The 27,413-nt window shown below is 43.5% G+C and overlaps 1 protein-coding gene across 5 annotated transcripts in view; it reads right to left on the bottom strand.

Annotated features, from left to right (window-relative positions):
• Positions 1–1,476: 1,476 nt before the first annotated feature.
• Positions 1,477–27,413, bottom strand: part of kif3b (kinesin family member 3B) — a 207,008-nt gene continuing 181,071 nt past the window's right edge. For 4 of the 5 annotated variants that reach the window (XM_072514968.1, XM_072514966.1, XM_072514969.1 and 1 more), the window contains 5 exons: positions 25,223–25,341; positions 23,039–23,155; positions 10,733–10,838; positions 9,344–9,531; positions 1,477–2,132 (listed from right to left, as the gene is read on the bottom strand). In XM_072514968.1, coding sequence (XP_072371069.1) covers positions 2,039–2,132; positions 9,344–9,531; positions 10,733–10,838; positions 23,039–23,155; positions 25,223–25,341 — 624 coding nt within the window. In that variant the 3' untranslated portion in view covers positions 1,477–2,038. The remainder of the gene's footprint in view (positions 2,133–9,343; positions 9,532–10,732; positions 10,839–23,038; positions 23,156–25,222; positions 25,342–27,413) is intronic. The other variant, XM_072514970.1, reaches the window with a different exon arrangement.

Genomic DNA, 27,413 nt, shown 5'->3' with positions numbered 1-27,413 from the left:
ACTTTAAACTCTTCAAAATCAGCATTTGAGAATCTCTCATGCTAATTACCATTGATACTATTGAAAAATAACAATGAAACTGTTCAATAGTCCAACAAAAATACAGTCTGTGACCAGTGCCAAAAAATGTAAATTCAATACATCTGAGCAGTTAATGGAAAATTATCACTACCTACACTGATTTCATGAAATTGCCGACTGCAAATATAAGATACCAATGCGCGTAAAGACCTCCCACATTTTCAAATTGAAATGATAAAACAAAATGCCTTAATTATGACAATACTGTTTAATGTAAAGTGGACTTCCAGTTAATACTGGAATGGGTGGCAAGATCTTCTGAGGAATGTGTAATGTCAAATTTAAGTAGGTCATAAAATGAGGTTGGAACAGTCCAATCTAAGATCATGTTGAGTTTTTTAAATATCTGAAATATTCTTTAATATTAACATCATTTTCCAGGGAGAAGTAACAGAATATTCTATCTACGAAACAATAAAAGTCCTGACTCATCCAAGAACGTTAACAAACACTTTTTTCACTCTAATTTTGTATTTAAAATCAGGGTAATTTACTCATCAGTTTCAGTTAAACTTTAACTCATCCACATTAACATTCCAATTCCTTATTTGATGTTTAATGCTACAATGTAATTTGACTTGTGAAGATTTATTAGACATTGTGCTTTTCAACAAACCAAATATTGCAATAAAAGCACCAACTTCAAAAACACAAAACATTTGAAGATGGATACCCAAAATCATTTCGACATACACCCAAACTCAAACTGACCCCAAAAGTTGCACATATTTGGGGAAAATTTTGCAAATCTCCATTTCTATTGGCAAGTGTCGCTTAATGAGTAATAGGTTAGACATGAAAATCAGTATGTTTGATTTTCAAATCAGTGATTCCTTCAAACGAGACTCCATGAGTGATGTAATATGCTGAACATCAGTAACTAAATGGACTTTGAGCCACATTTTTCTTGTAGAAATTATGTGACAGTGTAACATCTTATCAAGTCCAGATGTGACGAGAAGTACCAAAATATTTTGGCAAAGTCAGGTTTTGAGTCAGGAGACTGACTTGGTAATCGATAAATGAAACTTATATACAAAATTTAATGTTACAATATTTTTAAGTTGGTGAATAAGTGTTATCTAGAATCAAAATCAATGTAAAAATTATTTATGATTTTATACTGGTAGAATATTCCAGGAAGTTAAAATGTATTTACTCCTGAATCACATCCCTGCTGCTGAACAAAACTGCCTGGTTAATAGGTTTCTGATTTGTAGTTTAAAAAAAAATGCTTTAGAAAAGCAACATCGAATCTTTTTGTGAGGTTAATGTATATTAATACAAATCAAGTTGATGTTAGCTGACCCATAACTATCACCTAAGTAGGCCACAATTGCTAAATGTTCCTTATAATGTCAGACCACTGGCCAATTCACCCCCCCCCCCCCCCCCCCCCCCACTGTTTCTTACTACATATTGCATGAGGTTCTGAAAAAAAAAAATCATACTATACATTTAACATTCAAATTAAGCAGTAATAAAAAATATGTATGAAAAATACCAACTATACATTAACAAAAGTTCAAATCCATTATATCTACATTCAATTTTTTTAAACAAGAAAATCTAATAAATTATAAACAGCAAAGTTATGCAGCATTTTAAGAAATCTTTAAATACAATAAATTTCCTCTGAAAATGTGAGGTATTCTTTTTATATGTATAGGATAATGTGTTTCCGTAGCAGCAAGCAGTGGCACTATCCCCTTGGGTTATATTACGAAACAGATAATTTTGTCAGATTAGAAGTTGTGGATACCTAGGAGTGCCGTTTTTCTCTAGCAGTGGAATGGTTTAAGATTGTAAAAACAAAACACAAATGTAAATTAAATCTCAATCCCAAACTATATTTCTGATCTGTGTAAAGTTAGACTAAAATTAGATCAGGAGATAAAGTTTACTTGTCTCCATTTTTTCCTCCCTGCTGACAAGTTATATATTTATGAGAATTGGTTTACTTGGGAACAAGGCCACGAGATTGGGGGTAGAGGTGGGTTCCAGACCCAGCTGAAGACGAAGGGCCAATTTTTCTCCCAGTTTTAGGCCTGCTGGAAATAACAGAAATATATTTGCAGTTAGTAAAATGCATTCTCCTTGAATAATATGCAGTGCCCTTGCTAATGCAAGAAGTATGATACAGTAAACATGAATCTAAAATAAACAGAATCACGTGTCATTGAACCAAAGAGTCATCCAGACTCGAAACGTTAGCTTCCTTTTTTCTCCAGAGGTGCTGTCAGGCCTGCTGAGATTGTCCAGTATTTTCTGTTTTTGTACCAATAACAAACAATCTCTACAACTCTATGAATTCATATAGATTTAAAATTTAGTTATTTAACTTGCAAGTGATGGTGCTCCCACACTTCTGCACCTCTTGTTCATCCAGGTGGTAGAACTCATGGGTTTAGATGGTGCTGTTGAAGGAGGCATGGCGATTTGCTGCAGTGCACCCTGTACATAATACACACAGCTGCGGCTTTGTGGCAATGGTGGAGGGAGTGAATGTTTAAAGTGGTAGCTGGGGTGCCAATCAAGCAGGTTGCCTCATCTTGGATGGTGTCAAGCTTCTTGAATGTTGTTGGAGATGCACTCATCCAGGCAAGTGGGGAGTATTTCATCACCAGCCTGACTTGTATCTTGTAGATAATAGACAGGATTGGGGAGTCAAGAAGCAAGTTATTCGATGCAGAATTCTGAATCTCTGACATGCTCTTATAACCCAAGTATTTATATGGGAGGTCCAGTTTCATCTCGGACATGCTCTTATATCCCAAGTATTTATTTGGCAGTGCCAATTTCATTTCTGGACAATGTTAACCCTCAGGATGTTGATAGTAGAGACTTCAGCGATGGTAATATATAGAGACATACATAGAAAATAGAAGCAGGAGGAGGCCATTTGACCCTACGAGCCTGCTCCGCCATTCATTATGATCATGGTTGATCATCAAGTTCAATACCCTGAACCCGCCTTTCCACTGTGAAGACTGATGCAAAGTACTTATTCAGTTCCTCTGCCATTTTTTTGTTCCTTATTACTACTTCTCCAGCCTCATTTTTCCAGTGGTCCAATGTCCATTCTTGCTTCTCTCTTACATTTTATATATTGAAAAAACTCTCGCAATCTTATTTTATATTACTACAGTAAGAAGTTTACAACACCAGGTTAAAGTTCAACAGGTTTATTTGGAATCACTAGCTTTCAGACAGTTGCTCCTTCATCAGATGAGAGATGCAAGGATGAAGAAGCAAAGCTCGGAAAGCTAGTGATTCCAAATAAACCTGTTGGACTTTAACCTGTTGTAAGACTTCTTACTGTGCCCACCCCAGTCCAACGCCGGCATCTCCACATCATGGCTGTCATTTATATTACGAGCTAGCTTGCACTCATGTTTCATCTTCTCCCCCTTTATATTTTTTTTTAGTTGTCCTCTGCTTGCTTTGAAAGGCTTCCCAATCCTCTGGCTTCCCACTAATCCTCACCACCTTGTATGCTTCCTCCTTTGTTTGTTTCAAATACAAGGATGAGAATTTTAAATTTGAGGGGTTAGGGGGTCAGGCAATCGTTGGGCTGTAGGCACAGGGTGATGATGAGCAGGATATGATGTGACTAAGACAGGGGTTGTCAAATGTGGATCAATGGTCTACAGGTAGGCTGCAAGAGGTCTGCCAGAAATAACCAGATGAGATGTAGAATGCATTCTGAACACTGAAAAGTTAGTTTACACTTCTCTCTTTCAAACTCACGCTTGTACACCATGACCATTCAATTCAGTCAATGGCCAGTAATTTTGTTTCACCACTGATACGAGCGCGAGAAGGCTCATTGATACGACACGTACCTGCACCCCTCACCTGAACCTGGGGTCAACATGAGCAACAAGTTTCACATTAAGTAAAACAAAATAATAAATCTATGTTCAATTTCATAATTGAAGCGAACACTTCAGTTGCGTTATAAGAAATCAGTGAAAATTTTTGAAGAGATTGTGGTCTCAGAAACAAAAAGGTTGCACATCATTGTAATAGTGCATGGAATGAGTTTACTCATGTTCAATATTCCTCCAAAAGATCTTCGGCATTGATACTTGGTTTGTGACCGTTGGTGACCCTAATAAATAAAATTAGTCAGAAATTGACCTGGTTGCAGGTATTGCACAACTAAGTTAATCAATCTCTGTTTTTAGAAACAAGGTGGCAGTTCATATTGTTTTTCACTGCGTCTCCTGCTAATGCAATATAGAAGCACAGGATAGCCGCCTATACTAGGCTGTGCATGCACACTGCTCCACGCATGTATAGAAATCCAATGGTTTCTTGCAGCAGAGTGGTAGAAGAAAATGAGGAGACACAATATAGTCTCGCACTCAACAGGACAATCCACTTAACATTACTGTTTGCGTGGAGCATGCGCAGTGCCGCTCCAAGAAGCTGAGCAGTGGTGGGCGCAGCCTCAGTAACAAAGAGTCTTGCATTGCTGAATACTGTTCTCTATAAAATGGTGGCTGCACATTGCCTCCTATAAAGATGGTGGCACAGTCCATCATTTTTAAATTAGTAGAAATCACTTTTTAAAAACTACTCCCCACTTGCAAAATGTGATCTAGATCAAGAAGTTAAGTAAAGTATTCAGAAGTTTTAATCATGAGATGTAGAAGGAAGAAAAGTAGAGTAAAAAAAACCAGAATGAGGACCAGAAAGACAGAGCAGAAATAGTGTTTAAGTTTTTTGTTAGTAATTAAAACTAATCAATCGCCTGTCAAGTTGCATATGGTGACTCATAACAAAGTATAGCTGTCAAATGAAACCGTTAAAAGCTAATGGATCTTTGGACCACACATAATTTTAAAGGCATGAAATATATTAGATTTATATTTCTCTTATAATTTCCATTATAAATGTAGACATAGAAATGTGTGTGGGAACTGTAGCACAGTGATTATATTCCTGGCCAGTCATCCAGATGCCTGGAATCATGATCTGGGGACATTAATTCAAATCCCACCACGGCAGCTGGGGAATTTAAATAGCCATATTTAGGCCCAGGGGAACTGCAGCATCGGGGTAATGTTACTGGATGAGTAATCCAGAGGCCAAAACTAATGCAGCAGAGGCAAGTTCAAATCCCACCACAACAGAATTTAAACTGAACTAATTAATAAATCTGGAACTGTTAAACTAGCCCATTATTGTAAAGACCCATCTGGTTAACTAATGTCCTTCAGGGAAGAAATCTACTACCTTTACCTGGTCTGTCCTACTGTGACTTCAGATCCACAAAAACGTGGTGCGTTTTAGCTGCCCTCTGAAATGGCTTAGCAAACCATTCAGCTGTATCAAACTGCTACAGCAAAGCTAGAGGAGAAAGCTGGACCAACTACCCGGTGTTGACTCAGGCAACAGAAATGACAAAGGCACACTCTGTCCACACAATGCTCCAAAGTCTCTGACATACAACCATTACAGTGTCATTTGGCCCATCGCGTCTGGACCAATCCTCTGAAAGAGCACCCTACCGAGGCCCACTCCTCGCCCTATCCCTGTAACCCCTAACATGCACATCTTTGGATACGAAGGGACAATTTAGCATGGCCAAGCCGCCTAACCTGCACATCTTTGGACTGTGCAAGGAAATCTACACAGACACAGGGAGAAAGTGCAAACTCCACACAGTCACAGTCACCCAAGGCCGGAATATGAACCTATGTCCCTGGCGCTGTGAGGCAGCAGTGCTCACCACCGTGCCACCCACCATCTGGGGACTTGTAACACAATTGAGTGACCTCCCTCACAAACCAGTCAAGCAACAATCAACTCATCAAATAATTGAAGTCAATGGACCAGAATCCTCCATCACCATCCTGGGCTTGTCCAAATGTGGTGGTACAGTCATACACAGTTGGGAAGGCATGACTGACCATGGGAGTCCTCAACATCAACTCCGGATGCCATGAAGTTTGATGGCATTAACTCAAAAATGGGCAAGGGAACCTCCAGCTGATTGCCATCTACTGCCATTCCTCAGATGCTGAATAGAATTCTATGGTGAACACCACTTGGAAAAAGCACTGACTGTCTCCAAGGCACAGAATGTACTTTGGGTGGGGGACTTCAACGTCCATCACCAAGAGTGGCTTGGTATCGCCACTACGAGCTGAGCTGACTTGATTCCTGAAGCATAAATCTGTCAAACTGGGCCTGTGACAGGTGTTGACGGAATCAATAAAAAGGGAACCTTCCTGACGTCATTCTCACCTATCAACCTCTTGTAGAAGCATCTGCTTATGGTAGTACTGGTAGGAGTGACCACTCCACAGATTTTCTGAAGACAAAGTCCTATCTTCACACTAAGGATATTTTATATCATGTTGTGCGGTACTGTCACTGTGCTAAATGAGATAGATTAAGAACAGATATAAGAGCTGTAAACTGGGCATCGATAAGGTGCTGTGGGATCATCAGCAGTAGCAGAATTACATTCAATTAAAAGCTGTAACCTCATAGTCTGGCATATTCCTCACTCTATCATTCCTACCAAGCCAGGGGATCAAACCTGGTTCAAAGAGTGCAGGAGGACATGCAGAAGCAGCACAGACATACCTAAAAATGAGGTTTTAATGTCGTGAAGCTACAACACAGGACTACATGCATGATAAATGGCAGAATCACGTGTGTGATAACCAAGAGCTAAGAAATTATACAAACAAGAGATCAGGTCAAAGATCTGTAGTCCTGCCACACCCAGTCCTTAAAGGTGGTAGACAATTAAACAACTAACCAGAGGATTGGGCCCTGTTCCCACAATGGGGTAGTCCAGTACACTAGTGTAAATTTCTAATAATCTTCAGCCAGAAGTGCAGAGTGGATGATCCATCTCGGCCTCTTCCTCAGGACCTGGAAAATTACCGAGGTATGTCTTGTCTATAAAAGGCAGAACAATTCTAATCCAGCCAATTACTGCTGGATCAGTCTATTCTCAGTCAGGAACAAAGTGCTGGAAGATGTTGTTGACAGTGCTGTCAAGCGGCACTTACTCACCAATATAATCTGCTCACCAATGCTCACTTTCGGTTCCGCCACGGCCACTGGGCTCCAGACTCATTAAGCTTGATCCAAATATGGCGGCGAGGTGAGAGTGAGTGCGCTTGACATCAAGGAAGCCTTTTATTGAGTGTGGTATCAAGGAGTCCTAGTTGAACCAAAATCAATGGGAATCGGGGGGTGGGGGGGTTATTGGAAGTTACTCATTTCAACCCCAAGTCATCTCTGCAGAGTTCGCCAGGGCTGTGGTCTTAGGCCCAAACATGTTTAGCTGTTTCATCAATGATCATCCGATGTTAAGGTAAGGGAAGTGGGGATGATTAATGTTTGCAAAATGTTCAGCATAATTTGTGACTCTCGAGATACCGAAACAGTCCATGCCCATATGCCACAAGACCTGAACAAAATTCAGGCTTGGCTGGTGGCAAATAACATTCTTGGCTCACAAATATCAGACGATGACCATCGCCAACAAAAATATGACCATCTACACCATTATCATCGCTGAATCCCACACCATCAATACCTTGGGGATCATCACAGCCCGGAAGCTTAACTGGATCAATCCCATAAAACTGTGGCTGCAAATGCTTTTAGAAGTCAGGTATTCTGTAGTGACTCACTTCTTGACTCCACAAAGCCATTCCATCATCTGCAAAACATGAGTCAGCAATGTGTTGGAATACTCTTCTCATGCCTGGATGAATGCAGCTCCAACAACAATCAGGAAGCTCAACATCATCCAGAACAAAGCAACCCACTTGACTGGCACTCAATTCACCACTTTAAACATTCACTCCCGCTACCACCAGTGCATGCAATGTGTACTATGTACAAGATGCACTTCAGAATCTCCCAAACTTGTATTCTCTCCCACCTAGAAGGTCAAGGGCAGTGTGTATCAACACCATTACCTATAAGTTTCCTCCCAAGTCACACCATCCTGAACAGAAATCTATTATCACGCTCGCTGGGTCAAAACGCTAATAAATCTATGGAAGTATCTTCACTGTATTGACAGGAGTGGTTTAAGGTGGATGCTCACCACCGCTGTTTCAAGGACAATTAAGAATAGGTGAAACGGCAGCAGTGGTGCAGTGGTTAGCACTGCTGCCTCACGGCGCCGAGGTACCACTTTCGATCCCAGCCCTGAGTCCCTGTCCGCGTGGAGTTAGACTCAGAATAGAATCATAGAATTTACAGTGCAGAAGGAGGCTATTCGGCCCATGGAGGCTGCATCGGCCCTTGGAAAGAGCACCCCACTTAAGCCCACACCTCCATCCTATCCCCATAACCGAGTTGACCCATCTAACCTTTTTGGGCACGATGGGCAATTTTAGCATGGCCAATCCACCTAACCTGCACATCTTTGGACTGTGGAAGGAATCTGGAGCACCCGGAGGAAACCCACGCTGACATGGGGCGAACGTGCAGACTCCACGCAGACAGTGACCCAAGCCTGGAATCGATCCTGGGGCTGTGAAGCCACAGTGCTAACCACTGTGTTACTGTCTGTCCCCAGTTTGCACATTCTCCCCCTATTTGTGTTGGTTTTGCCACCACAAAGATGTGCAGGGTAGGTGGATTGGCCACACTAAATTGCCCCTTAATTGGAAAAAATGAATTGGGCACTCTAAATTTATTTTTAAAAAAAGAATAGGTCATTAATGCTGGCCTGGCTGTGAATGAATAGCGATAGAAACATTTCATACAATAATGCCAATAATGCCACTGCATCAATAATATGGGGGGGGGGGGGGGGAATGTTGTATTGATTGTAAGCTTATAGAAGCAGTTGTGTTGTAAATGGGAATAGAAGAATTTACAGTGGAAACGGTTGACAGGGTGCATATGCAGATGCAAGGTTTGTAATACATATTACCTATGCATAATTAGAGTTTAAGAAAGGAACACAGCCAGAGTAAACAGCTTTGTCACTCAAATTGTCTGCAAATTGAAAATGGAACTTTTCAAAAGGACAGCAAAAAAATGAAGCCTGCCAAATGATCTGCAATAATATACTTGCTTGCTTAACATATTGCGGCAAATGGCCTTCTTTTGCACTGTAGGGATTCTATGTTGAAATCACTTCCTTGTTAAAATTTGAATCCATATGATCTAATTCAGTTAAGAGACATTTTATAATGATGAGAAAAATAAGCAATTATCTGTTTTAAAAAAGAAAGTGCGCCATGACTGAGGGTCATTATGCAGTCACCTGGGTTTCAATTTTCTAGCACTGTCACTTCTTAGAGGATCAAATGTAGAGGCATCTACTTGAAGCTCATCTTCATCTTGCAGAGCAGCTTCCAGTGCTGCCTGTACCTTTGGAGCAATGGCTGGTCCCTCATAATCTCGAGTAGTTCGGCTGGGCATGTCCAGTTCCAAGAGCAAGATGTTTTCAGCCTGTAAACGAATAAGAATAATAAAGTGAAATAAATAAGCCAACCATACACCCCTAGATTACAGCATCAGGTGTGACGATTGGAGGATGTGAGGAAAATTGGATTCTGAATGTAATGGGCAATTTAAGGGTTAAAAGCCTGAGGTTAGAATGGGTTTGTTTAAAAGGAATTCTGTTTGCAGAGCCTGGGTGGTTTTAGCAGCCAGCAAATGAAATTGACACAAGAATAAGTTGATCAGTCTAGGTTAATGGACTGTAGCTTGACTGGGGAGGCCCCTGGAGAGTTGATATGCTTTTGCAGCCTGCAGAGAGAATTTGTTTTTTTAGCTGGGGGAGATGAGGCAATTACTGGGTGGAGCCGAGGAATGCAGAGAGACATTTTGAGAAGCTGTGGAGAGAGACAAGAGTTTGAGAGTCAGGCTATTGGAAGTGTAGTCTTATCTGGCAACCTCTGTTTTTTAGACCACAAAGGCAGTTTTCTTTCCCAGTGGGATAGGGGAAAAAGAGTAACATTATTTTAAAGCAGAGCAGTCTCGTCTGAAGCCAAGAGGCTGAAACCAGTGGAAGCAGCTATTTGAAGACATTCAGCCAGAATCGGAAGAACCAGAATCTGTTCTGCATCACAAGTATTACTCTATCCCTACAATTTTTTAGCTGGATTAAGAAATGCATGTTTCTTTTCTTGTTTAATGGGAAATTGCATAGTTGTGTTAAGGGGTAATTAATTGTAAGCTGTTCTTTTTCGGGTGTGAAGTTAAAAGTTTAATATTGTATTTATAACAAAGGTTTTGTTTTAGAAATACCAAAGCCTTCTTGTTTCCATGCAACCACTCTTGGAGCGAACCATTCATTCCGCACAGTCTTAAAATAAACTAAAATATTGGAGTTTCAGTCCAGCAGCCTAGCCACTATTGGGGTTTGGTCTGGGATCGTAATAAAATATAAACAATGAAGCATTAGTATTGGATAAGTATAATTTCTGCACTTTTTAAATATACTCATTAGTTGTGAATCGGTCCAGTAGCCTAGCCACTATTGGGGTTTGGTCTGGGATCGTAATAAAATATAAACAATGAAGCATTAGTATTGGATAAGTATCATTTCTGCACTTTTTAAATATACTCATTAGTTGTGAATGAGCAATATTTTAGCAGCACAGACCATAAATGGACAGTTACAATTTATACAGTCTCATTTACTCACCCTGTATCTGGGGTCTGATCTTGATATCAATGCCATTTTTGCATAACTACTAAGTGGTCTCTTGTATCCGATTGCTGATACAGGTCGCTTCATCATCTGCTGATTGCTAGGAGTTATAAAGATGAAAAATATTCCAATACTGAAAAGACAGACTTTACTATTTTTGATTAATCTTTATTTGTTATAATTGGCGGATTTCCTGGAGCTGTTTTCAGTTAACAAAAATTCATCATTTAATAACAGGAGTGTTCACACCTTGTAGCGCATAACATCAAGGTCACCAATTTACAGCGACTCAAATCAGTTCCCATCTTTATTAAATGACACTCAGACTTTTAAGGTGGTCTCTTAAACAAAAGTGACCATATGTAAATATATATAGTCCATACCATTTTGAAAGTTGAAAATCTATAGCAAGGTAGTGGGTGAGATTCTCTGGCCTACTACGCAGTGTGTTTCTTGGTGGCAGGAGGTAGCCTGCTGTTGGCCAGATCTTCTGGTCCCTCCACTGTCAATGGGACTTCCCATTGAATCCCCCCACCTGCTGGAAAACCTGCGGTTGGGCACGCCGTTGGCGGGATCGGAAGATCTTGCCCAATATATAAAATACCCCAGTTGTAGTTTAGAATACAACATTAACAGCAATTGAAGCTACAACAGGTGCGTGCGTAAATCATGCTCGTTTATTTTTTTCAAGCAATTCAACAGCAATTTAATCATCTACTATAGTGAAAAATGCAATTTGTTTTGTTTACGATGTGGTGGACCTCATATTTCAGACATGAGATGAAAATGGCAGATAGAAATAGTTTGGATAATGAATTTATTCATCAACAAAATCTTCCTCTTCAGATCTCTGCCAGAGGGCATGTCTGACCCACAGTGCTGTGATCTCCACCACAGGTAAGGAAAGAGGACAGGTTCCAAATCCACCTCAGCCACAAAGGGGATTGAACTGCTTGCTGCTGGCACCTCTATGATTCGCACCGGCCAACTAGTCAACCTCAAAATGTACTTTTTCACTGAATTTCATATAATCACTTGTCAGTGTAATGCTAGGTATCGTAGGCCATATATCCCAAAAACCGACAATTCACATCAAACAGCATGCCCGTTCTGCTGTTTGCAATGGGCAAAGTACAGACTGCATACAACCAATCCATGCTTGCAAAACGCAAAACAGTGCCCAAGATTAGATGCGATTACACAAATGGACAACATTTGCCAAGTAATTCTCAGTGTGCTAAAAATTAGCAACCAATTGGCAATCAATTTAAGATTACAATCCGGCTTGCAGTGTAGCATATTTGCATGTACTGGAAGCTACATATATTAGTGCACAGGGCCCTGTTCTTTGCAGACAGAAAGAACATGTACATACAGTGCACCTATTTCAGCAAAGCAAAATCAATCGCTGGTTCATTCCTCAGGGTATTGACCTGACCAATCAGAATCAAATTGCCTGGTTTAAATTTCAAACAACTCTTGGCAGTTAACTATCAGTCACTATCAACTGGCGCATTCTCCATGACAACACCTCCACTAGAGTTCACTTGCCAACCAATCAGCACCCTCTTCTCATACAGTTTAAAGTTGTTGCTTCCCAACATTGGTATTCTTGTGTTTGTCCTGATGAGTGCAAGACTAAAAGCTTCAACAAAATGCCTTTTTTCAGCAACACTCAAGTTCTATACTACCAAACTACAACTGGTACATTTTAAATCTTACCTTGCTATAGACTTCCAACTTTAATTGAAAAAAAAAAAAAAAATTTTTATTCAAATTTTCACAAAATATCAACAACAAAATACAGAAAGACCCCCCCCCTCCCCATATACATAAATAATAAATTAACAGCCTTCATCAACACAAAGGCAAAAATACACGCCCACTCAAGAAAAACGAAAAACGAACCAACCCCCCCCGGGTTGCTGCCGCTACTGACCATCTTCTAACGTTCTGCCAGGAAGTCTGGGAACGGTTGCCACCGCCTGAAGAACCCTTGTACCGATCCCCTTAAGGCGAATTTCACCTTCTCCAACTTAATAAACCCTGCCATATCGCTGATCCAGGATTCCACGCTTGGGGGCCTCGCATCCTTCCACTGAAGAAGAATCCTTCGCCGGGCTACCAGGGACACAAAGGCCAGAATACCGGCCTCTTTCGCCTCCTGCACTCCCGGCTCCTCTGCCACCCCAAATATTGCGAGCCCCCAGCCCAGCTTGACCCTGGAACCTACCACCCTCGACACCGTCCTCGCTACACCCTTCCAAAAGTCCTCCAGTGCTGGGCAAGCCCAGAACATGTGATTTGCTGGGCTCCCTGAGCACCAAGCACACCTGTCCTCGCACCCAAAGAACCGGCTTATCCTTGCCCCGGTCATGTGAGCCCTATGCAGCACCTTAAATTGTATGAGGTTGAGCCTCGCGCAAGAGGAAGAGTTCACCCTCCCCAGGGCATGCGCCCACAACTCCTCATCAATCTCCTCCCCCAACTCCTCCTCCCACTTACCCTTTAGCTCCTCCACCGAGACCTCCTCCTCCTCCTGCGTCACCTGATACGTTGCCGAGATCCTTCCCTCTCCAACCCACACACCCGACAGCACCCTGTCATGGACCCCACATGGCAGCAGCAGTGGGAACTCTACCACCTGCCGCCAAACAAACGCCCTTACCTGCATCTATCTGAAGGTGTTCCCTGGGGGGGACCCCAAATTTCTCCTCCAGCTCACCCAGGCTCGCGAACTTCCCATCCACAAACAGGTCCCCCATCCTTCTAATACCTACCCTGTGCCAGCTCAGAAACCCTCCATCCATCCTCCTCGGGACAAACCGGTGGTTCCCCCGAATCGGAGACCACACCGAGGCCCCCACCTCCCCCCTGTGACGTCTCCATTGCCCCCAGATTTTGAGGGTAGCCGCCACCACCGGGCTCGTGGTGTACCTCGTTGGAGGAAGCAGCAGCTGCGCCGTCACCAGCGCCTCCAGGCTCGTGCCCACACAGGACGCTATCTCCAGCCTCTTCCATGCTGCCTCATCCCCCTCCATCACCCACTTACGCACCATTGCCACGTTGGCGGCCCAATAATATCCACAGAGGTTAGGCAGCGCCAACTCCCCCCCACCATCCTTGCACCGCTCCAGGAACACCCTTCTCACCCTCGGTGTCTTCCGTGCCCATACAAACCCCATACCGCTCCTGTTAACCCGCCTGAAGAAGGACCTAGGGATCAGGATGGGGAGGCATTGGAACAGGAACAAAATCCTCAGGAGCACCGTCATTTTAACTGACTGCACTCTACCCGCCAGGGAGAGTGGCAGCACGTCCCACCTCTTAAACCCCTCCTCCATCTGCTCCACCAGCCTCGTGAAGTTAAGCTTATGCAGGGGCCTCCCAGCTCCTAGCCACCTGGACCCCCAGGTACCTGAAACTCCTCTGCGCTCTTTTTAGCGGGTGCTCACCAATCCCCCTCTCCTGGTCCCCCGGGTGCACTACGAACAACTCGCTCTTCCCCATATTAAGCATCTACCCGGAGAAATCTCCAAACTCCCCAAGGATCCTCATCACCTCTGGCATTCCCCCCACCGGGTCCGCCACATATAGCAGCAAATCATCCGCATAGAGCGACACCCGATGCTCCTCCCCACCCCAGCCCCCTCCAGTTCCTTGACTCCCTCAACGCCATGGGTTCAATCGCTAGTGTAAAGAGCAGGGGGGGACAGGGGACACCCCTGCCTCGTCCCCCGGTGTAGCCGGAAATACTCTGACCTCCTTCTGTTCGTGGCCACACTCGCCACCGGGGCCTCATACAGCAGCCTCACCCACCTGACGAGCCCCTCCCCAAACCTTTCCAACACCTCCCACAGGTACCCCACTCCACCCTATCAAAGGCCTTCGCCGCATCCATCGCCGCCACTATCTCCGCCTCCCCTTCCATCGCCGGCATCATTATAACATTCAAGAGCCTCCGTACATTGGTATTCCCTTTCACGAACCCCGACTGATCCTCATGTATGACCTGCGGCACACAGTCCTCTATCCTCATGGCCAAAATCTTTGCCAGCAACTTTGCGTCTACATTGAACAGTGAGATCGGCCTGTATGACCCACACTGTTGGGGAGGGGATCCTTGTCCCGCATCTGGATCAGGGAAATCAGCGCTCTAGACATCGACGGGGGCAGAGCCCCCCCTTCCGTTGCCTCGTTAAAGGTCCTTACCAACAGTGGGCCCAGCAGGTCCGCATACTTCTTATAAAAGACTTCCAACTTTAATATATAATTATGTGTAAAAAAAATATATAATAAAGCCCACTTTCTTAAAGACGACCTTTGCTAGATGTTAGATACCTCGAGTATGAGTAGGAATGCCCATTGATAAAAGTGTATTCACCAAGCAGTGATTCAGAAAAATTTGATAAGAACTGATGCCTCTCAAATGTTAAACGTATTTAATTGTATGCAGGTGGTGGGTATTTTAAAAATAAATTTAGAGTATCCAATTCTTTTTGTTCCAATTAAGGGGTAATGTGGCGTGTCCAATTCACCTACCCTGCACATCTTTTTGGGTTGTGGGGGTGAGACCCACACAGACATGGGGTGAATGGGCAAACGCCACACAGACAGTGACCTAGGTCCAGGATCGAATCTGGATCCCCGGAGCCATGAGGCAGCAGTGCTAACCATTGCACCAACATGCTGCCCTAGGTGGTGGGGATTAACTGAGGGTTCACTTGAGCACATAAAAGGAAAAACTTATTGAAACAATGGTGTATTAGGACATGTAGGTTTGTCATGTTGAACACTGTAAACAAAGTTTGAAGGTAACATCCACACTTATTATCCATACCATTTGCATGCTTTAACCATTCCTCCTGTGGGAAACCTAAAATACCTACATGGAGCCAGAAAACCCAGCATCAAAAGACCCTGCGCCTTTTCTCTGTGTTTTATGCCTGGGAAATAAACAAATGCATCACAGGCACAAAGCAGATTAAAATCAGCCTAAGAAGGGTCCAAGGATCATATTACTTATGCAGCATAAGACTTGGTTGATTTGCCACAAAATAAATGGATTTAATACTCAATAACTCTTAAATGTACTTTTGATTGAGACTCTAGATGGTGCAAGAGGATGACGAGGTGAATTTCTCACAAAATTGTAGCTGCAACATCTGTACAAAGGCATCCAAGGTTATGTATGAGAGAGATTTTCCATGATCAAATGGACTTAGTGTTCTGTGTATGGGGACTGAGTGCGAGAGTGTGGCACAGGCAGAACTCGGGTCTCAATGGGGATACACTGTATTTAATTGGGTAATTAAAAGCTGCACTTTAGTTAGTTTCATTCCTGAAACAGGGGTCAGCTGAATTGCACTCAATTTTAGCTCTGGCAGGTTAATTGTGCAACTGGTTCAAACCAGTTCCAGAGTATTGTAATTTGAAACCTATAAAAGAGAGGTCTCTCGTGCTGGCTTATCTGCATCGAGTGCTGGTCAGCTGAGTGAGTGCACATTCGGAGTTGGGCGGAAACAGGGAGTTAGGTGGAACTAGAAGAGGCTACAAGAGAGAGAGCTGATTGTTAAGCAGTTGGTAAGGTTGGTAACTCTTTACAACGTCTATCACTTTTTTGGTTTGCAAATCCATTTTGTGGTTCATAATCTGCAAGGGCTACAATTGGTAGTTATGAGGACAAGGAAAGAAGGGCCCTCGAGAATTGGATATAATCTGATATTAAGCATCTTTTAAAGGTTTAGTTTAAAGGGTTACATCATGGCAGGAGATCTCCTGATTTGCTCCTCTTCCGCCATGTGGGTGGCCAGGAACATTTCCAGTGCCCGGGACCAGCACGTGTGCAGGAAGCGTCTCCAGCTGCAGCTTCTGGAAGCCCGGGTTTCAGAGCTGGAGCAGCTGCTGGGGACACTATGGAGCTTCCGCAAAGCTGAGAGTGTCGTAGATGGCAAATATAGTGAGGAGGTCACACCGCAGGCTCAGACTCCACAGGCAGGAAGGGAATGGGTGACCATCAGGCAGAACAAGAGAGCTAAGCCCCCAGCGCAGGAATCTCTTGTCGCCATTTCCCTGCAAAACAGATATACCGCTTTGGATACTGTTGAGGGAAATGATCCTTCAGGGGAAAGCAGCAGCAACCAAATTTGTTGCAGTGGGGAGGAATAAAAAGTGTGAGAATGCAATAGTTATAGGGGATTTAATTGTAAGGGAAATAGATGGGCATTTTGGTGACTGCAAACAAGGCTCCAGGATGGTATGTTGCCTCCCTGGTGCTAGGGTCAAAGATGTCTCTCAGCGGTTACAGGATATTCTGGAGAGGAAGGGTGAACAGCCAGTTGTTGTGGTACCAAGGACATAGGTAACAAAAGGGATGAGGTCCTAAAAGCAGAATATAGGGAGTTAGGAAGAAAGTTGAGAAATGGGACCTCCGAGGTAGTGATCTCAGGGTGACCAGTGGCATGTGCTAGTCAGAGTAGAAATAGCAGGATATATCGGATAAATATGTGGCTGAAGAGATGGTGTGAGGGGAAGGGTTTCAGATTCCTGGGGCATTGGGACTGGTTCTTGGGGGAGGTGGGACCAATACAAACAGGATGGGTTACACCTGGGCAGGACCGGGACTGATATCTGAGGGAGAGTATTTGCAAGAGTGGTTGGGGAGGATTTAAACTAATATGGCAGGGGGATGGGAACCTAGGCAAGGAGTCGGTGGAGGAGGAAATAAGGACAGAAACAGAAGACAGATGGGGGAATAAGAAAGGTGATAGGCAGATAAACCAAGAGCCACTCTCTGGGTGAAGGAATTTCTCATCTCTGTCCTAAATGGTCTACCTGTATCCTCGGACTGTGCCCCCTGATTCTGGACACATTCATTGGGAACATTCTTCCTGCATCTATCCTGTCTAGACCGGTTAGAATTTTATACTTTTCTATGAGATCCCCTGTCATTCTTCTGAATTCCAGCAAATATAATCCTAACCGACTTCAATCTCTCCTCCAAACATCAGTCCTGCCATCCCAGGAATCAGTCTGGTAAACCTTTGCTGCACTCCCTCTATAGCTAGAACATCCTTCCTCAGATCAGGAGACCAAAACTACACACAATATTCCAGGTGTGGCCTCACCAAGGCCCTGTATAATTGCAGCAAGACATCCCTGCTCCTGTATTCAAATCCTCTCGCAATGAAGGCCAGCATACCACTCGCCACCTTTACCACCTGCTGCACCTGCATGCTTACCTTCAGTGACTGGTGTACAAGGATGCCCTGGTCTTGTTGTACGCTCCCCTCTCCTAATTTATGGCCATTCAGATAACAGTCTGGCATCTGCCATTCACTTGCACACTCACTCAGCTTGTCCGAATCACACTGAATGATCTCTGCATCCTCCTCACAGCTCACCCTCCCACCCAACTTGGTGTCATCTGCAGATTTGGAAATATGACATTTTGTTCCCTCATCTAAATCATTAATACATATTGTGAATAACTGGGACCCGAGCACCGAACCCTGCAGTACCCCATTGGTCACTCCCTGCCAATTTGAAAAAGACCCATTAATTCCTACTATTTGTTTCCTGTCTGCCAACCAGTTTTCTATCTATCTCAATACACTACCCCAATCCCATGCAATTTAATTTTACACGCTAATCTTTTAAGTGGGCGACACGGCGGCACAGTGGTTAGCACTGTTGCCTCACAGCACTAGGGACCCAGGTTCGACTCCGACTTCGGGTGACTGTGTGAAGTTTGCACATTTTCTCCGTATCGGTGTGGGTTTCCTCCAGTGCTCCAGTTTACTCCCACAGTCCAAAGATGTGCAGGTTAGGTGGATTGGCCATGCTAAATTGCCCCTAAGTGTCCAAAGATTAGGTGATGTACAGGAATAGAGCAGGATTGGATCTGTGTAGGGTGGTAATTCAAATGGTCGGTGCATTTGATAGGCTGAATGGCCTCCTTCTGCATTGTAGGGATTCTATGAAATGCGACTTTGTCAAAAGCCTCCTGAAAGTCCAAATATACCACATCCACTGGCTCCCCTTCATCAATTCTACTAGGTATATCCTCGAAGAATTCCAGTAGACTTGTCAAGCATGATTTCCCCGTCATAAATCCATGCTGACTCTTTCCGATCCTGCCACTGTTTTCGAAGTGCTCTGCTATAAAATCTTTGATAATGGATTCTAGAATTTTCCCCAGTATGACATGGCAGGCTGGTTTGTGGACTCTGCAGTGAAGCTATTCAGAGGAAGCTGCTTACTGTAAGCGATTTAACACTCAAAGCTGCTTTGGAAGTTGCCACATCTATGGAGCTAGCAACAAGAAAAGCTTCACAGCTAGGGGCTGGAGTGAAGATCCACAAAATGGATACCACAAGGAACAAGGCTTCAAGGATTCAACCATGCTACCAATGTACACAGGAACTGCAAGAACTGTGGCAAAAATGGCCATATTGCCAAGGCATGTTGGGATCAGAAACTGTCACTGACATCAAGGATGTGCAAGAGAAAAAACACCTCGAAACAGACGACTTGTGACTATAAATTAGTAGATTAAGTTCAAGACCACTCGCAAGACAACATACCAGAGCAACTGCAGGAGCTGAAACTAAACGTACTGTTGGTGAGGAGTGATCAATACTATTTCTGGGCATTTCCATACCTTAATGGCCATCACATTAAGATGGAAGAGGAGATGGGCACAGCTGTATTGTTGATACTGGGCGACAATTTATAATCAAAAGATGAACTATCTGCCTTTAAAACTGTCAAATGTGATTCTGAGGATGTATACACACAAGATTGTACCATTTAAAAGGATGCATTATGGTGAAAACAGAAGTAAACGGACAGAAGGAGGAATTGTCTTCACGTTTTCCGAGGAAATTTTCCTGCTTTATTTGGTTGAGCTTAAACTCAACTGGGGAGCAGTAAAACTACTAGTGGAGTCAAAGGACAATCACAACAACTCCTGGATAAGTATGGGAAAGTGTTCAAAGATTCACTCGGCTCCATTACCAGAGTGGAAGTGCACTTAAAGATCAAGCCAAACAGTACACCAAAATGTCTCAAAGTTAGAACCGCACCATATGCTATTAGGCCAAAAGGCGAAGAAGGGCTAGAAAGGCTAGTTCAAACTGGAGTCTTTGAACCAGTTGCTATAGGTGAATGGGCAACACCAATAGTTCCTTTATTGAAACACGATTGCTCAATGAAAATGTGGAGATTTTAAAATGACTATTAACCTGAAATTGTGCACAGATCTCGATTTACTGCCACTGGACTGGTTTGCTGGACTTTCTAGAGGACAGAAATTCAGTAAAATTGATTTATCATAGGCATATTTACAAATGAATGTGGCTGCAAAATCATACCCCTACTCATTGTTGTGATGTACAAAGGTCTGTTTCATTACAGAAGACTTCCTTTTGAATAACATCTGCTCCTGTTCTTTTTCAGAGGTCCATGGATCAAATTCTAAGTGTGCGGGTGCAATGTTATTTAGATGACATTCTCATTACTAGTTCGAGTGACCAGGAACAGTTGAAGAACTTGGAAGTTACTCTAAAACATTTGCAAAACCATAATCTCCGAGTTAAGAAGAAAAAAATGTGACTTTTTCAAGACATCCATAAATTATCTGGGCCACATCGATGGCTTACACAAGGAGCCAAAGGAGAGATGACAGCAATCCTAGAAGCACCATGTTCTCAAAATGTGATACAACTATGGTCGTTTTTAGGACTGATCAATTATTATGATAAACCTCGCAACATTATTGAAGCCTTTATACACTCGTGTGTCAAAAAGGTATGGGACTGGTCAGAAGAATGGAAAAGTGCATATAATGAGTAAAAGATGCCTTACAGAATCCGAGCTGGTGGTTCACTACAATCCCAAGCTGAAGTTAGAACTTGCTTGCTTGCGTACATATCTTCAGGAGAGGAACGACCGATAGCATTTGCTTCAAAAAACTCTTACTAATGCGGAAACGAATTACGCACAGCTAGAAAAAAAAGGCTTAGAGCATAATTTGGGGGGGGGGGGGGGGGGGGGGGAAGAAGGTTTCACAATTACCTTTATGGATGTTATTATATTCTTACAATCTCTGGGCCATATAAACATATCCTTCTTTAGCAGCTCATAGGTTACAAAGATGGTCATTGATATTGTCAGCACACAGGTACGATATCGATTTAGCAAGTCAGAACAACATGCAAATGCTGATGCTTTGTCAAGATTGCAGCATGACCCTGAGAATATTTTGTCTGAAGTCCCGCATTTCTCACTTGTGGATAATGTACCTGTGACTTCATCTCGTGTACAGAGCTATAGAATAGCCAGTGCACTGATGGGGAAGGTGATGGTCATGGTCCAAAAAGTAAGACTGTCAAATGTTCATTGGAAAAATCCTGACCTCAAGCCCTACATCACACAGACTTGAGTTGACTGTCCAGAATGGAGTTTTATTATAGGGAATGTGTGTGAATAATCCTCTGTGCTTGCGTAGTAAAGTGCTTGACCAACTACACGAGGGACATCCTGCTGTGGTGAGGATAGGAACTGGCATGTCTTACTTAATGTCTTACTGGAACACCGCATACGCAACAACCGAGTTCAGCAGCAACGCTGCTGCTCAGAAGAAAACTGAACACAGTTTGATTTGTTAATACCACCTGATACTGCTGAGATTGTCAAACTACAACAAACATCACCATGTTGCTAGGAGAGAACAAAGCTCTCAAAAGTGAATATTCAATCAAGGAGTGTGATCCAGAGGCTACACCACCAATGAGAAATGGGTACCTGCTGTGATCCAAGCAAAGACAGGTCCAATATCATACACGGTACAGACAGACGGATGAAAGAGATTGGCAGCATGGTAGCACAATAGTCAGCACAGTTGCTTCTCAGGGTCCCAGGTTCGATTCCCGGCTTGGGCCACTGTCTGTGCGGAGTCTGCACATCCTCCCCGTGTCTGCGTGGGTTACCTCCGGGAGCTCTGGTTTCCTCCAACGGTCCAAATATAATAATAATTGCTTGTCACAAGTAGACTTCAATGAAGTTACTGTGAAAAGCCCCGGGTCACCACATTCCGGCGTCTGTTCGGGGAGGCTGGTACAGGAATTGAACCCATGCTGCTGGAATTATTCTGCACTGCAAACCAGCTATTTGGCCCACTGTGCTAAACCAACCCAAGATGTGCAGGTTAGGTGGATTGGCCATGATAAATTGCCCTTAATGTCCAAATTGCCCTTGGTGCTTTAAAGATGGACACTGGAGCAACCTCCCAGGAAGTACCATTTACTGAAGGAACAGAGGACATGTCCAAGGTTGCGAGTAGCCAGTCCAAGAGCTTTGAATACAACCCAAAAGGAAGAGACTGTTTTATTAAGTTGTATATATGTATAGAAATAATGCATAAGTGGGACTGTTATAAAAATGTTATGCAGTTGTCATTGTACTGAAGAAGCAAAGGGGGAGGTGTTATGCATCCGAGAATACATCCCTACTGGTAAAGCATCACGTGATTTGTAGTGACCTAGACAGAGTGCATGGGCTTCAGTTCTCCATCTTCGATTGTATGAGCAACATCTTGAATAAAACCTCTCATCGTGTTTGTAAGTGTGGGCACCTACATACCGTTTCTCTGCGGCAAACTCAAAGTTATAACAGTAAGTTAGCCACATTGTGAAAAAGCAGTAGTAGTGAATAATTTATTTGGCTCAGTATTCACCAGTGAGACTAAAAGCGGCAAAATGACAGAAGAACAGATCAAAAGAGAGGAAGACGCACTGCTGCCTCATGGCCCCGAGGATCCAAGTTCGATCCCGGCTCTGGGTCACTGTCCGTGTGGAGTTTGCACATTCTCCCCGTGTTTACGTGGGTTTCACCCCCACAAACCAAAGATGGGCGGGCTAGGTGGATTGGCCACGCTAAATTGCCCCTTAATTGGAACAAATTAATTGGGTACTCTAAATTTTTTTTAAAAGAGGGGAAGACATTTGAGATTTAAGAGGAAAGACATCGCTCAATTAGCCATAAATGAGGCATAGGTTCCTGAAAAGGACAAGTCACAGGGGGAAGTTAGATAAATACACGACAGAGAAAAGATTATTAGGAAATTCAGATAGGGTTAGATGAAGGAGGGTAGGAGGCGGCGAGGGTAAAGGGTGCGGGAAGAGCATAAACACTGACACAAACAGGTTAAACACTGACATAAACAGGTTGAACAGAGTAGATGGTTTCCATACTATAAATTCTGTGAAATTCTATGCAAGTATAAATACTGTACCACACCCTTCAATTCGTGTAATTGGCTGGGTCTTCCACTGGTCCTCTTCATCATCAAAATAAGCTCTGTTCATTATTTTATTTTTTTCTTCCAAAGGTATGAAGTTCTCAATCACAAGGTGCCTTAAAATAAAATAAACAGAAGATTTTTGTTCAGACCTCCTATGTGAACGAGTAGCTTCAAGCCAATGTAAAATAAACAGACTTTTCTTTCAGTACCCATGAATAATAACAAGAAATGTATACATCCAACTATGTGCAAGATCATTCTCACTAGAATTTTTCATTACAAAGTAATTACCAACAACTAATACAATTTTGGAGGAGGGGAGACAAGATAAATCACTTCTAGTGATCAGAAATTAAAATCTTCCTAAAATTTACTCATTACTCCATAATCCTATTATCCTTAGGATACAGATGCTGTTCTGTCCAGCCCCCTTCCACTTTTTTGTCTACATGTTGCCTGGTATTTGATCTTTCCATTATAAAGAACAATTTGCCTGAATCAATGTCAAATTTCATTATCATTTTGAAAGTTTCAATTAGATCCTTCCAAAATGTTTTCTTTTCCAAAGAAAATAGGGTCAGCTTTCTTAAATTTTCATTTTAACTTGGCTTTTAAGTTAACACAAATTCAGGAGCTATTAAAACAGAATCACAGAACCATTACAGTGCAGGAGGCTATTCGGCCCATCAAGTCTGCACTGGCTCTCTGAACGGACATTACTTAAATCCTCTTCTGCCTTATCTCCGTAACGGTGCACATTCTCCTTTTCAGATAGAAATCATATTCTATTTGAATACCTCTATTGGATTTGCCTCCACCAGCCTCCCAGGAAGTTCATTCCAGGCTCCAGGGGCGGCACGGTTGCCTCACAGCACCAGAGACATGGGTTCAATTTCGACCTTGGGTGCCTGTCCGTGTGGAATTTGCACTTTCTCCCAGTGCATGCATGGGTTTCCTCTGGGTGCTCTTGTTTCCACCCATAGTCCAAAGATGTGCAGGGTTGGATTGGCTGCGTCCAAAAGCTTTGGTGGGGTTACTGAGATAGGGTGGGGAATGGGACTTGGTAGGGTGCTCTTTTGCAGGGTTGGTGCAGACTCGATGGGCCAAATGGTCTCCTTCTGCACTGTAGTGATTCTATTCTATAGCCACCTTCTGGATGATAAAAATCTTTCTTCACATCACTTCCACTCCTTTTGCCCATTATTTTGAATCTATACCCTCTAGTTCGTGATGGACTCTTTGAGTGGGATGTTACTCACTATTTACCCTGTTCATACCCCTCAGGATCTTGAATACCTCTATCAAATCTCCTCTGTCTTTTCTCCAAGGAAAACATACCCAACCTCTCCAAACTGTCCATAGGTAGCACAGTGGTTAGCACCGTGGCTTCACAGCGCCAGGGTCCCAGGTTCGATTCCCGGCTGGGTCATTGTCTGTGTGGAGTCTGCATGCTCTCCCCTTGTCTGCGTGGGTTTCCTCCGGGTGCTCTGGTTTCCTCCCACTAGTCTCGAAAGACATGCTGTTAGGTAATTTGGACATTCTGAATTCTCCCCCCGTACCCGAACAGGCACCGGAATGTGGCAACTAGGGGCTTTTCACAGTAACGTCATTGCAATGTAAGCCTACTTGTGACAATAGAGATTATTATTATTAGTTACAGCTGTTTTTCCTGGAATCATTCTTGTGAATCTCCTCTGTGCTCTCTCCAATACCTCCACATCCTTCCTCAGGTATGGTGCCCAGAACTCAATGCAGTACCCCAGATGGGTTCTAACTGGTGTCCTATACAGGTTCCACATAACGTCCGTACTGTTGTACGCAATGCTCCTATTAATAAAACCTGGGATACTATATGCTGTATTAGCTGCTCTCAACCTGCCCTGCCACTTGCAATGACTTAAGCACATATACACCAAGGTTCCTTTGTTCCTGCACCTTCTTTTGAGTTTTACTCTTTATTATACACCATCTCTCCATATTCTTCAGATAAATTCATGATTCAATCCTCCAGACCAGTGGAGTAATTCAGTTTTTGAGCTTAATGAATTTTGCAAACATGACAGCATGCATCAAGCAAACAAATCTATGATAAACAACCAATGACTGACTGGAAGAATTTTAAAATATGATAGTTAAAGAAGGGAGTTGAAATATATTTTTCTCCAACACCAGATACATACTTAAGTTTGAGTTCCCTGGTTAGTTCATTCTGTGTTTGTTCCAGTTCCTGTCGTTCTTTGATGTGTTCTTCTTGCAGATCATGAATCTCAGCTTTTACTGCCTGGAGCTTAGCAAATAACTAACAGAAGAAACTGTTTAAACTACGAAGCACAATATTAATCAGACTGCGTCTAAGTAGTCACTGGGCTCGCACTGGTTTTTGAAAAAAGCTTCCTTAATTAAAATTCTGACCATACAACAAAATTATACCTCGTGCCATTTTAGAATGTTGAGAGCAGTAATTGTCAGGTGAAATTCTTTGTGACTACAGTATCTAATCTATCGCAACATCTTCAGATGCACATGAAAATTATGAAAACCATTTCTGGGAGGGCTGGAGTTCCCAAGGATAGATGAGGTTGGTGGAGGATTTGGGTGCCCCAATTGGGCTTGGGGATGCTATAGACGGATTGGGGGCAATGCAATCGGGTAAATCCCCGGGACCAGACAGATATCCGGTGGAGTTTTATAACGTTTTCCAGGCTGTTGGGGCCGCTCCTGATAAAGGCTTTTAATGAGTCGAAGGAGCTGGGAGTGCTCCCCCCATTGTTATCGCAGGCATCGATTTCCCTTATTTTGAAGCAGGATAAGGATCCGGAGAGCTGTGGCTCGTATAGTCCAGTCTCCCTGTTAAATGTAGATGCAAAATTGCTGGCAAAGATCTTGGCCACAGGCATAGAGGATTGTGTTCCGGGAGTAATAGGAGAGGACCAGACGGGATTTGTTAAGGGACGACACCTGACGTCCAACATTAGGCGGCTCCTAAATGTAATAATGATGCCTGCAGATGGACGCGAGGTCGATGTGGTGGCGGCCATGGATGCAGAAAAGGCCTTTGATCGGGTGTACTGGAAGTATCTGTAGGATGTCCTGGGAAGGTTTGGGTTTGGGCAGGGATTTGTGGATTAGGTCCGGTTGTTACATCAGGCACCGGTGCGAACGAGGGAACAAACCAGCTTCGATCAGAATATTTTAGTTTGTGCCGGGAGAAAGGGGTGTCAACTCTCCACACTCGTGTTTGCCCTGGCCATAGAGCCTTTGGCAATGGCACTGAGAGCATCGAACATTTGGTGGGGGATAGTGAGGAAGGGGGGTGGGGGAAAGAGAGAAATAGGGTCTCGCTCTATGCAGATGATTTGCTCCTTTATATAACACTCTTTGGGGGGGGGGGGGGAATTGCAGGAATTATGGGGATACTGGAGGAATTTGGTCAGTTCTCAGGCTACAAACTGAATATGGGCAAGAATGAGGTTTTTGCGTTCCAGGCAAGGGGGCAGGAGAGGAGACTGCGGGAGATGCCATTCAAAGTAGTGGGAGTTTTAGGTACCTGGGGATTCAAGTGGTAAGGGACTGGGGTCAGCTTCATGAACTAAATTTTGATCAGGTGATTGAGCAACTGAAAGGGGACTTCCATAGGTGGGACGTGCTCCCACTCTCACTGACGGGTAAGGTACAGACTGTGAAAATGTCAGTCCTCCTGAGATTGCTGTTCGTGTTTCAGCGTCTTGAAATGAAAAATAAGTCGCTTATTGTCACAAGTAGGCTTCAAATGAAGTTACCGTGAAAAGTTTGAGTTACCGGGTGGGAATAGGTTTCGGTACCTGTAGGTACGCAATTTTGTTCGGAGGCAGGTCCCGAGCTTTCCTCGCCTCCCACTAATGGGGCTACAGGGTATTGTCTAAAACAGGGGTTGGGGAGGGGAGGGTCTCGGAAATATACTAGGAACTGATGGAGTGGGAAGGGGTCCCAATCAGAGAGGTGAAGAGGAAGTGGGAGGAAGAGCTGGGAGAGGAGTTGGAAGTCAGGTTATGGGAGAAGGCCCTGAAGAGAGTCAATACATCCTCACCGTGCGCCAGGCTTAGCCTGATCCAGTTCTAGGTGGTCCACAGGGCTCATATGACTGTGGCCCGGATGAGCAGGTTTTTTGAGGAGGTGGAGAACAGAATGTGGTTGATGTTCAGATGTCCTGGAAGGGCAGAGTTCAGGCAATATTTGGAATGTTGGAAGATCCGGGAGCTCGAGGTGTGTGTGTGTGTGTGGGGGGGGGGGGGGGGGGGGACCAATTATTGTGCAATTACTAGTTTCTATATCTTTTAACAAGAAGCATAATAGTAATCTGCAAACCTCTAGCCCAAGTTTATTATAAGATTA

The sequence above is a fragment of the Scyliorhinus torazame genome, chromosome 8 (genome assembly GCF_047496885.1).
Source record: "Scyliorhinus torazame isolate Kashiwa2021f chromosome 8, sScyTor2.1, whole genome shotgun sequence".
Taxonomy (NCBI): Eukaryota; Metazoa; Chordata; class Chondrichthyes; order Carcharhiniformes; family Scyliorhinidae; genus Scyliorhinus; species Scyliorhinus torazame.
Note: the sequence above shows the minus strand (reverse complement) of the source record. Positions and strands in the feature narration are given on the sequence as shown.